The 15,442-nt window shown below is 32.5% G+C and overlaps 1 protein-coding gene across 1 annotated transcript; it reads right to left on the reverse strand.

The window, feature by feature from the left end:
• Positions 1-219: 219 nt before the first annotated feature.
• LOC114416088 (selT-like protein) lies at positions 220-2,408 on the reverse strand. The gene is made up of 3 exons (XM_028380966.1): positions 2,106-2,408; positions 1,918-1,991; positions 220-602 (listed from the first exon to the last, which is right to left on the reverse strand). Exons 1-3 carry the CDS (start codon positions 2,280-2,282, stop codon positions 587-589), a joined length of 267 nt encoding a protein of 88 aa, XP_028236767.1. The 5' UTR covers positions 2,283-2,408; the 3' UTR covers positions 220-586.
• Positions 2,409-15,442: the final 13,034 nt, after the last annotated feature.

Raw genomic sequence — 15,442 nt, forward strand, 5'->3', positions numbered from 1 at the left:
CGGTAAGGGTGCCGTAAAACATGTTCATTCTTTTTTATTACTATGATTACGTTTTGACAACGACGACGACTATTAAGGAAAGAATGCAATGAATAATGCAACAACTACATATAGATGTATATATACACATATATAAAAGGAAAATGTTCAAGATCTCAACTCGAGATCTTAAACATTTTCCTTTTAAACTTAGTAGTAACCACCGGTTTAGAGTGTTCATGTTAGTAAATGGAGGAATATTTTTTTTATGAAATCCAAGTTTATAAAAAGAAAAAAAAAGGCTTCAAAAGTGAGAGCATGAGAAAAATGCTTGCTTATTATTCACTAGCTTACCTAACAGTGTACAAAACAAATTACACAAACACTAACTAAAAATTTGATTCTTTAACATCCATTTTGAAGGCTTCAATCTGTGTGATGTATCTTCTCAAGGCCTAACTTCAAATAAATGAGATAAATCTTGCAATCAGCTATTGAGGGTTCTAGAGCACAACACCACCTTCAATACCACTGGCAAATCTTGTACTAGCTAATCTTCTCCCAACAAGTTCCCTCAACTCAATTTCCCCAGGGAATCTGTTCTCTTTCAATTTGGAGAAAACCTATGATGTCAAAAGGAACAACATGATCATAAAGCCATGAAAAGTGTTCAAATATTAAATATAAACATTAGTGCAATAATATGCTCTGAAGCCGAATGATTCAAAAGATTTACATGACCTAGTAAGTTCCAAAGTTTCCCCTTAGCAGTTATAGATGTAAACACCATCATCAATAAAAGACACCAAGGTTATCAAACTCGAGAGTCTACGTAGAGTTGCGAAAGCTATGTAAATTCAACTCGTAGAATCATAAAAGTCTACTTCATATCAAAAAATGATAAAATACCTATAAATAATATACCAATTCAGCAATATTTTAACACCATAATAAAACAAAATAATAAACCACAAACTTCACAATACTAAAATAACAAAGTCTAGTAGTACATTACTACTTCAAAAAAGCAGATTGTATGAATATTTAAACCACCATTTAGTTATCAGTAACTTTAGAAGTTGCAGATGAAAGAAAGTACTCCTAGCAGGCTCGCTCATAGTTGTTCACCACCACTAATAGACTCACTGAAAAGGAACATAACTGATCTCTTAAGGAAGGGGTGAGTAATTTTAAAACAAAGAAGCAAGGGCAGTGATTTAAGCTTCTTTCAAGGGAGGGGAGGATCAACTGCTCAAACTTATAAACAGGACTAATGGTTGAATTGATCATTAACAAAAATATACAAACACACAAAATGAAATAGACCTGAATAAGAGAGACACCGAGATAATTTAATACCAATAGATGTTGAGAATTGTGATTATAACAAATAACTAAAACTAGACACAACATGGATATGCAAGAAATTTGTTAATTAAGCATCAGTCACACAAGTAACATTTTCTATCATTCAATTTGCTTTCTAGTCCATCATTTCCTTTTCAATACCAAGAAACTGAGGTATTTTGAAACACATTCTATAGGCAAAAAATCACGTCCATGATGTAGAAAACACTAGTTACTAGTTAGAACTAGTAGCGTTCACTTTGATGTTAAAAATTACGCCCATGATCCGTTTCCAAACACACCCTCACACCCCGAAATAGTAACAAAAACAATATGGCACATTGGGGTTTAAAATGTCTGTGGCGGTCGCGTTGCGGTTTCGTCACGTTTATTGGTACCGTGGCCGATGCGGTCCCAATTTGTGAACAGTTAAAAAACCTTGATATTGTAGCTCAAATCATGGTCGCGGATCATTTTTTAATACTAACAACAACTACACCTTACTGTTCCAACAACCCGCACACACATTAACAACCGCAACATAAATTAACAATTAGATCGGAACGGTAAAAAGAAAGGAATTGGACGAACTTGTAAGAGCAGGAAGTGCAGAAATCAATGCTCACGGTGTTGCCAGCTCCAATTGGGCCAAAACCACTCTGTTTCTGTACAAAATTGAAAAGGAAAAAAATGGTTGGAAGAACCCCAGATAAAAATAACAAAAATTGGCACTTAGAAGGGGAGCAAAATCGTAAATTTGAAGAGGGTAATTGAGAAACCTGCGCAGGGAACTCGAGGGGTTGTTGAAGGTGCGGTTGAGGGTGCGGTTTGGGGTGGATGGGAAGGTGATGATGATGGGTTGGTTTGGGAGGGGGTTGAGGAGAGAAGAGGTTGAGAATGTCCGAGAAGAAGAGGAAGATTGGTAACCCAACGAGAAGGATTTGGTTTCGATCCATTGAAATTGAAAGAATAACACAACGACTCAACCAGAGAGAGAGAGTATGATTTAGCGGTGCTTTTGGGGATCAGTGTGAAATTTTGATGTAACAGCCAACAGGTTTAGATGCAAATTGCAATGTCTTCGGGGATTTTATAATCAGTTAATCACCATGGGGAAAGGGAAAGGTATTGTTCAAATATGAATATTCTAAGGGCCCATCCAAATTCCTAGACTTTTTTTTCCCTCGTATGTATTCATTTGGCTCTTAAAAGTGTGGGAATGTGGTAAATTAGTCTAGATAAAAAATATTAAATTTAGCTTTTTACAAAAAATGTGAGGCTTTTTTCAGGATTTATTTTAAATTATTATCAAATACCATGTAAGTCGTAATAACAATTACGACTTTTAATTAAGAGTTGTAAAATTTATTATGATTTATTATTTGTTTTAACTTAAATTATAAAAAAAAGGGTTAGATTTCAGCTAAATTTTTTTTAAGATTTTAAAGTCGTATATGTTTATTATTTTATCATAAGTTTAATTTTTTTTATTTTACTACTTTGGAGTTGTAATTTTTTTTATGTGTAAAGTTTTATGTTTTAGGATTTTTTATTTACTTGTATTTTCTTTTGTTTTGTTTTCAATTTTTTAAAAAGAATTGTAAATAGTTTTTATTTATTTAATTATTAAATAAATATTTTTAATTTTACTTGTTATTAGTTTTATTTAATATTTTGTATATATTTTTTATATGGTTTTATTTAATATGTTATATGTTTTTAATATCTTTTTATATGATTTTATTTAATATGTTAGATAATTTATTAATAATGTTATTAAATTTGAATTTTAAAACACTTTACATCTGATCACCCTACAGAGGAGTCAGAGGTAGTAGAATAAGATAACAACCATCACAGGCAATGCAATAAGATGAGATACATGCATGTCTAGAATAACTCAATATGGGACATCATCCCATTATTAAATTTTTTGTTAAAAAAACATCTAATTTTCATTTAAGTGTCTAGGATTTTTAAATTAAAATATTTTAAAATTTTAGTTTTTTAAAATTTAAGTATTTTGTATTATTTATTTCATTTACAAAACAAATCAAATTCAATAACTTATTAAATAATTATCTAAATTTTAAATATACAAAATATATTAAATAAAACAATATTAAAAATATATATAAAATATTTTAAATAAAATAATATTAAAAACATATTAAATAAAATCATATAAAAAATATATACAAGATATTAAATAAAACTAATAACAAGTAAAAATAAAAATATTTATTTAATAAATAAATAAATAAAATTATTTACAATTTAAAAAAAAGTGAAAGCAAAACAAAATAAAATACAAGTAAATAAAAAAAACCCTAAAACAAAAAACTTTACACGTAAAAAAAAGGAAAAAAAAGTTACGATTTCAAAGTCATAAAATATATATAAAAAAATAAACTTATGACTTCAAAGTCATAAAATCGAAAGAAAAAAAAACATATACCACTTTGAAGTTGTAAATAAAATAAATCTAAACTGAAGTCGTAAAATTTTTTACGACTTTAGCTAAAAAATAATAATAATAAGTCATAACAGATGTTATGACTCCTTGCTCAGAAATTTTTAACACTTATTACAATTTATCTCATTTTCAATAATAATTTAAAATCGACCCTCATAACAAAAAGCGTAAAAAATTACCTCCCATTTGGTAAAAAAGCCAAAATGTGACTCATTTATTTTGTCGTTAAATTTATAAGATCATTTTGTCATTAAGTTATAATGTTTAAGAATCAATTTGACGATAAATTATATTTTTGAGAACAAATTTGAGATTAAGTTGCAAAGTTTAGATACCAATTTATCACAATTTTTACATATTTAGATATTAAATTTGAATTTTTCATATTTTAAGAATTATTCTATCATTGTCACATACTTTTAAGGACCAAAAAATATTTATCTTATTTTTCCTTCCTTTTCAATTCTATTATTGGTGTAAATATTAATTGGACTTATCAATAACTAATATATAACGAAGAATTCAGAGGGTGTTTGGTGAAAAAAAAATAATTTTACAAAAATTTGAAGTTGGGAATTTTTTTTTTCATGTTTAATTTGTTTTAAAAAAACAACATTCCTAGGAAATAATGTTGTTTTAGCTTTGTTTCTCATTGGAGATATAAGAATCTAATTTTTCAAAGTTATGAAAAATATCATATTGTTCTTATTATACTATTTAACGTGACAAATAATTAAACTTTTTGATAAAAGAAATATCATGTATCTCTTTGATGGCTAAAAAACTTAAGAGGGTGTATTCAACTAGGGAGTGTATTGTTGGAAGTTTTGTATGGCCGTTGCTACCAATAGGGAGAGTGGATGAGTGTATAATTGTGATTGGTCTCCACTCTCCTGTCACTGTTATACAAACAAAAAGGAGCTCTTTCATTTTTTTTAGGCCATTGGTTCGGTGGACCACTTGATAGGTGGTTTATTATGAACCATTAATAGTGGCCTTTAGATTGGTCTGATGTTCATAGTGTTATGGCGCACCGTCTGCATAATAGTACTGTTTATTTTCTTCATTGTAGTTGCTATCGTCAGTGACCACCATTAGTTGCCGCTAAAGACAATTTCTGAAGCGACTTTTCATTTATTTTAATCTTTTTCTTTCATTCCAAAACCAAAATTTGTTTCGATGCAACCACCATTGATCACCGCATCGAGATCACCATTGTTGAACAAATCCAACGATAACGTTTCCTCCAGATAAAACTGCCTTGAACCCCCGCCTCTCACAACCACTTGCTCGGCGCACTCAACCACCATTCAACAGAACACAATGACATCAAGTAAACAACGCAAACACAAAGTTTCACCAATGAAAATAAATACATAAACAAATAAAGAGAAATTCCATTATTAACAAGAACTGAAATGAATGTAGATTTGGTATCGTGGATTTGCTCTCCAACGAACTTGACAACATCATAGATCTGGTGGGTGTGCACCATGAACCATGGATTTCGATGTGTCAGATGCTAATCCCTCACAGTGGTTGTTCAAATCGAGATGCGGTGCCATGAATTTGGGCTCCGACAAACTCGACGACATCGTGGATCTGGTGCAAGCAGAACATGGGTTCCAAAGTGTTAGACATGAATCTCTCGTAACGGTTATTCAAATCGTGGAAGTCATGAAGTTGGTGCAGATCTATTGTCGTGAATCTGGTGCGGCTTCGGTGAAGTTGATGACGGATGGATTTGGTGCAGACCTGGTGTGGCACGCTGGAGAGGAAGGAGGAGATCACAACAAATGAGGAATAGATCAAGGGAGGAAGGGAGAGGATGAAGAGAAAGAAAGAAAAAATAAATGAAACGTTGTTGCCGAAAAATTGCCTCCAACGGCGACTTGCGGCAAATGACAGAGTAGACCAGGAATAAATTTGAATCTGGAGGGAGAGTTGTAGGATAAGAGAAATGAAATTAGATGAATTTGATGATAAATAATAGTGATCCATTATACAAAACTTGTTTGGGTGGTCATCTTAGAATTGACCTCTTTTTTAAATATTTTATTTTATTTTAGAAAAAGATACATAGAATAAATTTAATATATTTGCAATCAATTCATTAGTAACATTATATGCTTTAATATATATATATATATATATATATATATATATATATATATATATATATATATATATTATTTAATAAGTTTTCTATTAATATGACACAATTTTGAATTTTAGTGAGTATAAATTTGATATTGATAGTTTTGATTTTATTATTCTATAATTAAAGATATTGAAATAAATTCTAATAAAAGAAATTAATATTTTATTATAAGTATTAAATTATAGTAAAAAATATTGAATTACTATTTTTAAACTTAGTAATTATTGTCATTAACACTTGTAATTATTGTCATTGTTAAAAGAAGTTTTTTTAAAGTTATTATTTTTAAACTCTATAGCAAATAGCAATGTTGTAAAATAGTATTAAATTGAATTACTATAAGGTAAGACATCGAAATTACTTTGTTACAAAATTTTAATTAATAATTTTTCATTTTAAAAAAGAATAAAGTGAAAATTAATAACATATTATATTAAAACACAAACATATATAATTCGCTTATAAAGTTTAATTTTTTTTAAACACGACTATGATCGCAGTGATTGGAATGCCAACATAAACTTTAAAACCTGCTCCGATGATAACATTGTCCATCTGTTCATGCATTATTTTCTTTACTTTTTTTTTCATTTTCTGTGTATCTTCAGAGTATTGTTACCAAAGCCGATTCTCGGTTGATTTCTTTTTTTTTTTTTTTGTATTCTCATGTATTAACAGTAACATTTTGGTTAAGAAACAAGTTTGAATTGAATTAATATTTTGAGTTTGAAAACTATACATTAGGGGGGGGGGGGGGGTGTTCGGTTGGAGAAAAATTTTAGTTTCTTGAGAAACTTAGGTTGAAAATCCTAGTTTTTTATATATATTTTTAAAAGATAACATTCTTAGAAAAGGATCCTGCGAATGTTTTTAGCTAGTTTCTCATGAAAACTTTTTTATGGGAAGAGGTGAAAATTTTACTTTTTCAAGTTAATTTTTATTTTAGTCCAATAAAAAATATCATGTTATCATGATATTCATGATTTTCAAGTAAGAAAAAATTTATCCACGCTCTCTAAGTTTAAACAAGTGTTTTGAGTTTGAGTTCTTGCTTTGAAATTTAGTAAGAAGAAGAACATTGATGCCTGGAGGTGGAAGAAGAACAACAAAAGGGACGTAGGTCTAAGATATGGATTCTTTTCAATCTTATTCAGAAAACACCAAGGAGTAGGTATGTATGTATGTAAGACATACTAATGAATGATGCAACATATTTGTGGCTAAAATGGTTTTTTTAACACATTTTCATTCATTAGTATGTAAGACATGCTAATGAATGAAAATTGTTCAATGGAATAATCATTTTTTGTAGAAACAAAAATGGTTAAAAAATGTGAATTTGGAATAGAATAATAATCTCTACTTCTCATTTCAACCTCCCATTATCAAAACAAAAATCTTTGTCTCTCTGTGTCTCTCTAACTATCGATCGATATTGTTATTTGATGTGTTTCTAACTTCTGAGTACACGATTGTGGTAGCAGTTTCTAAATATTTTGAAAGACTTGAATACTCTTTGACTCTTTGTAAGGGTGGAGCCGTGCACACATGAAAAGTAATATTAATGTCATTTCCTTGATTTGCTTCTCTGTTATAGTATTAAAGTTGAGGACTAAATACTAGCTAGTTTCGTTAGCAGTTGCATGACACGTAGGATACAGAAATACGAATACTCATTGTTGATTTTTCTTTGTCATCTTGAGAGTTGAGGCAATGTGAAAACCCGTTGTTGCACCAAAATTACAGAAAGTTTAGTCTCTCCACATCTAAAAAGTTTATGTTTTGTTAAGGAGAGATGAAGGATCAATAAAACTTGTACTTTTGGTGGAGGAGAACACACTTGAAGGATACCAAGTGAAGCCAAAATTCCTCGCCATGTTAAGAAAAATTCTCAAAAAGCATGGAGATATTTTCGAGAATTCTATGGTATCAATGATAACATTCTGATCAATGTTCTTTAGAGGTGATATCATCCTCTCAGAATTGGAAGACAAGGGTCTCAATAAAATCACAGAAGATGAGCCGCATAACATGATTAGTCCTGCAAATGAAATGAAAAATATGGAAGTGAGCATTGAGTGGCTTCACTTGAGATTGGATGAGATACTCGAGGTAAGACAGGTTCTTTGATAGCAACAATCCAAGGCCAAGAAGAATCACGAAAAGGCCCTCAAGATGGGAGGAGTTCATTCACTAAGCAGTTACCAGCAAAAGGACAATTTAGGGAATTTACCGTGTAGTGCTTGATTCCCCTGAGTACCATTGTTTGATGATACTTTCCGTTAGTGCCTATCCCTTCGGTTATGGCTTGTCCCCTGTGTGCTGGCAAGACTGTTAGGATTAATCATTATCGTTTTTCATATTCACTCACTATAAATATATGTAATGAATAAAAGGAAGGCAATGAGAAATTTCAGAACTTCCATCTTCTTACCTTTCATTTTGGAGGAAGTTCCTGGCCTCTAATTCAGGAACAAAGCTTTATCCATCAATTGGTGCTTTCATTGATCCCTCCCATGGCCAACAACACCTTCTCCCACACCTTATCCCGCTTAGAAGAAGTCGTTACCCTCCTTAACCAAAACCAAAATACTTTCACCACCACCCAGACTTCCCTGCGCTCCAGGTTCGACAAGATCGTATCTCGCCTTCAAGCACTAGAAACTGCCTCTCCCACCGATTCACCCAGGCCACCTCCTCCTTGCATGAATCTTGATGTTCCTCGATTTGACGACACCAATGCTCTTGCCTGGATATTCAAGATTAGTCAATTTTTTTAATATCACTATACTCCAGAGGACGAGCGCCTTCATGTTGCTTCTTTTTACCTCGACGGTGTTGCACTGAGTTGGTTTCAATGGATGTATCGCAATGATCAATTGCCTTCCTGGTCATCCTTCCTTCAAGCTTTGGAACTATGTTTCGCTCCATCCCTGTACAATGATCCTCAGGGCACCCTGTTCAAATTATCACAACATGGGTTAGTGAACTCGTACCTTGTAGAATTTGAAGCTCTGGCGAATCGCATCGTGGGTCTCCCTACCCTTTTTTCTCCTTAGCTGTTTCATATCGAGCCTCTCATCGGACATACGTCGCGAGGTTGCTTGCCTTGCAACCTTTGTCCTTGATCCAAGTGGTAGCTCTAGCTCAACTTCAGGAGGATAAAATTAACGACGACCGCCACTCTTCTCGTCCTCGTCCTCGTCCTCGTCCACCTCCACTACCTCTACCAATTTCCATCGTTACCCTCTTCCTTCACCATCCCTTCCTCCCCTTTTGTCGGCCCCACCAAGAACCACTTACCAATGCCTTACCCAAGCGGAGATGGCCTCTCGCTGCGAACGCGGCCTATGCCACAACTGCGATGAGCGTTACGGTCCTAACCACTGTTGTCGTGCCAAAATCTTCCTCCTCGTTGCTTTCGAGGATGATAAGCCCTTGAACTCAGACCCTCCTGCTTCTTCATGCCTTGTTTGACCACCCTGTATCAGTGACAATGCGCATCATGGGAAATATCAAGGGTCACGAGGTTGTCATCCTCGTTGATGGTGGGAGTACACACAACTTTGTACACGACCGCCTAGCCTATTTCCTTTACCTTGCTACCCAACTTATTCCTTGACTGGCCGTATTGGTTGACAACGACACCGAGATAGCTTGTGACAAGGTGTGCCATGACGTTGCTATTTTGATTCAGGGCCACGAATTTAACCTAGACTTATACGTCATGGCATTAGGTGGCACGAATTTAGTTCAAGGTGTGGCTTGGCTTAAACTCTTAGGCCCATTCACCACAGACTATTCACTCCTCACAATGAGTTTTGTATACCATAGACAGCCTATCACTATCCAGGACGACATCAACTCAGGTCCATCTGAGATCACTCCTGGACAGGTTAAGCGCCTCATGTCCACACAACGAGTCGCGACCCTATTCCAGTTACTTCCGACAACCCCATTATTCCACCACCATTACGTTGCCTCCTTGCCAAATACTCCCACATGTTCCAGACACCTACCCATCTACCTCCATCTCATCCTACAGACCATACCATTCACCTTGAACCAAATTCAAAACTCATCAATGTCCACCATACCATTACCTTTACTACCAGAAGCAGGAAATCAAACGACAAGTTGACGATATGCTCCGACATTAGCTCATTCGCCTGAGTCGCAGTCCCTATTCTTCTCCGGTACTGTTAGTTGTTGGATCGAGTGGTCTCAGAATAATTAAGAAGGGGGGTTGAATTAATTATTCCTAAACCTTTACTAATTAAAAAATTTACTCTTCTAAGGCTTTTACTTATGTTGTTAAGAGAATAAGGAGTAGAAGAGAAACTTAACAGAAAGTAAAAGCGAAAATTAAATGCATAGCGGAAATTAAAAGAGTAGGGAAGAAGGAGACAAACACACAAGAGTTTTTATACTGGTTCGGCAACAACCCGTGCCTACATCCAGTCCCCAAGCGACCTGCGGTCCTTGAGATTTCTTTCAACCTTGTAAAAATCCTTTTACAAGCAAAGATCCACAAGGGATGTACCCTCCCTTGTTCTCTTTGAAACCCTAATGGATGTACCCTCCACTAGAACTGATCCACAAGAGATGTATCCTCTCTTGTTCTCAGTCAAACCTAAATAGATGTATCCTCTACTTGTACCACAAAGGTTGTACCTTCCTATGTGTTAAGACAAAGATCTCAGGCGGTTAAACCTTTGATACTTTGTGAATGGGGATACAAAAGAATTCTCAGGCGATTAGTCCTTTGAACACTTTTGTATAAGGGAATGAGAAGAATCAAAAGAATTTTCAAACTGTGTCGTTTTGAATTCTTTGACAAGGGAGAAAGGAGACACAAAAAAATTCAGGCGATTAGTCCTTCGTTCTTTTGGAAAAGGGAGAAGAGAGACACAAAAAGAATTCAGGCGGTTAGTCCTTGGCGAATTCTTTTTGGCAAAGGGAGAAGGGAATGAAAAAGATGAATAACACAAGTTTTCAAGGTTTAGAAAACCAGAAAACTTTGTAAAGCTTTTGGTAAAAGGAAGAAGAAGAAGAAGTTCAAAGAGACTCAGAAATCAATGTGGAAAACTTGCTTGTGTAAAGAATGAATTGGAAAAGATTGATTGATAGAATGAATGAATAAAAATGAAAAACAAAGCCTTGCTTTTATAGACTCTTCATGTCTGGTCAAGAAGACCATTTAGAAGAGTTATAACTTTTAGAAAAACTTAAAACCAATTTGAAAAAGTCAAAAACCTTTTGAAGAGTTACATCTTTTGATTTATTCAGAAACAATCACTGGTAATCGATTACACAAGGCTTTTATGTGAAAGGATGTGACTCTTCACATTTGAATTTGAATTTCAACGTTCAAAGGCACTGGTAATCGATTACCAAAACATTGTAATCGATTACAACTTTTTGAAATTAATTGGAACATTGTAAATTCAGTTTGAAAACTTTTTCAAATCCATTTTGCTACTGGTAATCGATTACAATAATCTGGTAATTGATTACCAGAGAGTAAAAACTCTTTGGTAAACATGTTTTGAGAAAAATCCATGTGCTACTCAGTTTTTGAAAAAACCTTTTCATACTTATCTTGATTAAGCTTTTTCTTGATTCTTGAATAGCCTTTTCTTGATTCTTGAATCTTGAGTCTTGAGTCTTGAACCTTGATCTCTTGAATCTTGATTCTTGATTCTTGAATTCAACTTTCCTCTTGAATCTTGAAGTGTTCTTGATTCTATCTTGAACATCTTGAACTCATTCTTTGATTGACCTTTGAGCTTTTTGTCATCACCTTTGTCATCATCTTTTGTTATCATCTTTGTTATCATCAAAACATCTTTGAATCACTCTTGATTCATCATGAAGCTTTGCTTCTACATTAGTGAAAAAGAAGGATGGAACATGGAGGTTCTGCGTGGATTACCGTGCTCTGAATAATATAATCATTAAGGATCACTTTCCTCTACCAACCATTGATGAACTTCTTGACGATCTAGGCCATTCCTCTTGGTTTTCGAAGATGGACTTGGCCCAAGGTTTCCACCAAATTTGCATGGTAGAGCACGATATCCTTAAAATAGCTTTCCGTACTCATCAGGGTCACTACGAGTACGTCGTTATGCCCTTCGGCCTATGCAATGCACCCTCCACATTTCATGCTACCATGAACGCCCTGTTTCGACCATACATACGTAAATTTGTATTGATTTTCTTCAATGATATCTTGGTCTACAGTCGCGATCTCCAATCTCACCTCGGCCATCTTGACTGTGTCTTTCGAACTCTGCAATAGGGGGCCTTTCACCTGAAATCATCCAAATGCGTTTTCAGCCAGCGTCGCTTCAATTGAGACTACTTTTTTGGCATATATCAGCCTGGGTTTTTTTTTTTTTTTTTTGCTGGCGTTGATAAGTTATTTTTCAGTAAATGTCGACTAGTGTTATTTTTGTATCAATGTCAAATGATGATATTTTTTAATTGAGGATCAATGTTTTTTGGATTTGTCATACTTTTTGCAAATTTAATGATTAAATTAAAAATTTTCATCTTTTAGAGATCAATCTATCACAGTCTCATACTTTTAAAGACCAAAATGAATATTATTTCTATAATTTTTTTCTTTATTTTTATATCAAAGTATCATACAACTCAGTGATATATTTATTTTACTCACCCCTATTTTAGTTTTCTCTGTTTTCATTTTATAACACAGACAAAATACATGACCATGATCAATAACATCTTAAAAAATTATGTCATTTTTCAAACAGTTTTGCTAACTAATATCAACGATTAAAAAAATAAAATTTTTATAAAATAATATTACTCTTAAATATAAACAAATATATCAATATTCCGGTAATTCAATTACTACCATTTGATTTATATCTAATAATGTTAGTTGGCATAAATCAATATTTAATTGATGATAAAAATATTAATTTAGATTAAAGGACAAAGTTCTTAAATTACATGGATGATCAATCAAATTATATCTTCTAGAAATTATCCAACTAGTTTGATTATTCAGGTTGGTGTAAAATAATCTCTTCTTAGGTTAACTAATCACATACACATGATTATTGTTAAGATTATCAAACTTGAAAGTTTACGTAGACTCATGAGAGTTCGATAGACTTAACTCGTAGATTCAACTCTTAAACTCGTAAGAGTCCACTTCATATAAAAATAATAAAAAAATATTTATAAATAACATACCAATTAAATATTTCAACAATATAATAAAACAAAATAATAAATAATAAATTTCACAATACTTAAATAATCAAGTCTAGTAATACATCACTACTAGATAATAACTTGCAGATGTTATAGTAGTAGTAGAGTATTCCCATCGAGAGTTTTATGTTATTATAGGTGAGAATTTTTCAATTTAGAAACAACACACTAAATAAAAATATGTTGAACACTAAAAAAAACACAAAACAATCCAAAATGACTTACGTTTTGATCTAATTATTTTTAACTTGCAGATTAATTGACTCGGTGGTAAACTCGAGAGTCTACCAAGTTCACTTAGAGTTTATCAAATCTACCTAGAGTCTACTTAAAAGAGTTTACACACGAGTTAATTTACAGAGAATAAGTGAATTCATAAACTTGTAAAAGTTAACAAGTTAATTCGAGAATTTGATAATCATAATTATTGCTATACAATTAATTAATTAGGTTTTAGAATGATCAATTCCAAATTAACAATAAAGAGCAAGAAAAAAGATTTAATTGAATGACATTGATAAATATATTAAAATAAAAAAAAACACAAGAATACGACTACATCATAATCGTAGACCAAAAGGAATTAATAGCTCATGGTCATGATATAACTAAAAATCCTAAGAGAAGACATGAAAACAACAAAGAGGAAAAATCTTTACAAGAAATGACGGCGTTGTGATCTCCATGCTCCTTCTTACCCACAGACTTTCTCACAGTACTTTTATCACTTCAAAAACTCCAAAAACGTGTTTAGAGAAAAAAAAAAGAAGAGGGTTTCTCTTTATCCCACTATTTATAAGGTCCAATTTAAGTGACTACCAGCGTTGGCGGACCACGACGCGTGGTTAGGTGACCATGGCCTTGGTGAAAAGTTCGTAAAGTTTCCGGTTGGGTCGTGGTGAACGGAATACGGGCATCCTCAAAAAACTTTGTAAAAAATCACGTTGGTCATGGTCAGGACAGTAGGGGCATGGTGATGATAGTGTTGGTCAAAGTGTCAGAATCTTCATTTCAGTCAAAACACATGTAGTTTTTAACTCTTTCCACTCTTCAGCTTCGAAGTAGTTGCATCACACAATCTAACACCCAAACATGAGTTTTGTCAATAAAATGTATAAAAAATGCATGATTATGACTATAAAACTCATGTATAAACAAGGCCAAAAGCTAGTTTATCAATAATAAACCACAATCCAAATTTTAAAGTTGCTTTTATTAAGAGACAAGCTAACAGCGTAGCTCATGAGTTTTGTCAATAGAATATACCAAAAATGCATGATTATGGCTATAAAACTCATATAAATAGGGTCAAAAGCTAGCTTATGAATAATAATCCACAATCCAACTTTTAAAGTTGCTTTTATTATGAGACAAGCTAATAGCATAGCTCAGGAGTTTGCAAGGATAAGTTGATGTTATCCTAGTCTCTATACCATTAATCATGTTATTTCATGCATTGACAAGTTTGATTTTTAACAAAATGATGAGTATTTTTACGTAAAAAAAATGTGAATGAATATTTTTTACTTATATTTGAGTCCATAAGAAATATATTTCCTCCTATCTCAAATATAAGGAAAAAATATTTTTCTTAAATTTAAATATAATAAAATTTCAACTAATTTAACCTAATGTTATTATTTTTAAAATACACTTTATTTAATCGGGGTTTTTAGTTCCAATCATTCATTGTTATTCTTGATATCAAGTTTTAAGTTTGAGAAAAAATCAATTTTTAATTAAAATTGATACAATTAAATGTGATTAATTAATTTTTGTTAGCTAAAGTAAATTTTTCTTTTCGTATATTTAAAATCGGATGAAATATTAATTGATAGAATCTCACTGTATCCTTTGGTTAAAAAACTAAAAAGGATAAATATTTGATGTAAAAATCATATGAAAACTTAAAAAAATAATTAACAATGCATTTCAACACACTGATGAGGATTGACTATTTGATGTTATCAATACATTTATCATTACTGTAATTTTTAATAACCCTTTTAAATTTATTTGTTAACTACTACAGTACTACTTAGTACAATAAGTTATAAAATCACATCTAAAAACAGAGAATAAAATGTACACCACTAACAAACATGAATGAGCATTTCTCACACGTGATAAATTAGATGTCTCCATAGTCCTTACTCAACTACAGGGGAGCCACTCATGAAATTGGGTTAGTTATAGTGATGCATCATCAACCAATGGGGTTCCACCAA

The sequence above is a fragment of the Glycine soja genome, chromosome 1, assembly GCF_004193775.1.
Source record: "Glycine soja cultivar W05 chromosome 1, ASM419377v2, whole genome shotgun sequence".
Lineage (NCBI taxonomy): Eukaryota > Viridiplantae > Streptophyta > Magnoliopsida > Fabales > Fabaceae > Glycine > Glycine soja.

Excerpts from the sequence above, each read along its gene's own strand:
- LOC114416088 (XM_028380966.1), bottom strand. The coding sequence starts at position 2,282 with ATGGATCGAAACCAAATCCTTCTCGTTGGGTTACCAATCTTCCTCTTC. Across the intron at positions 1,992-2,105 it reads CCCTCGAGTTCCCTGCGCAG|AAACAGAGTGGTTTTGGCCC; the intron begins GTTTCTCAATTA and ends AATTTTGTACAG.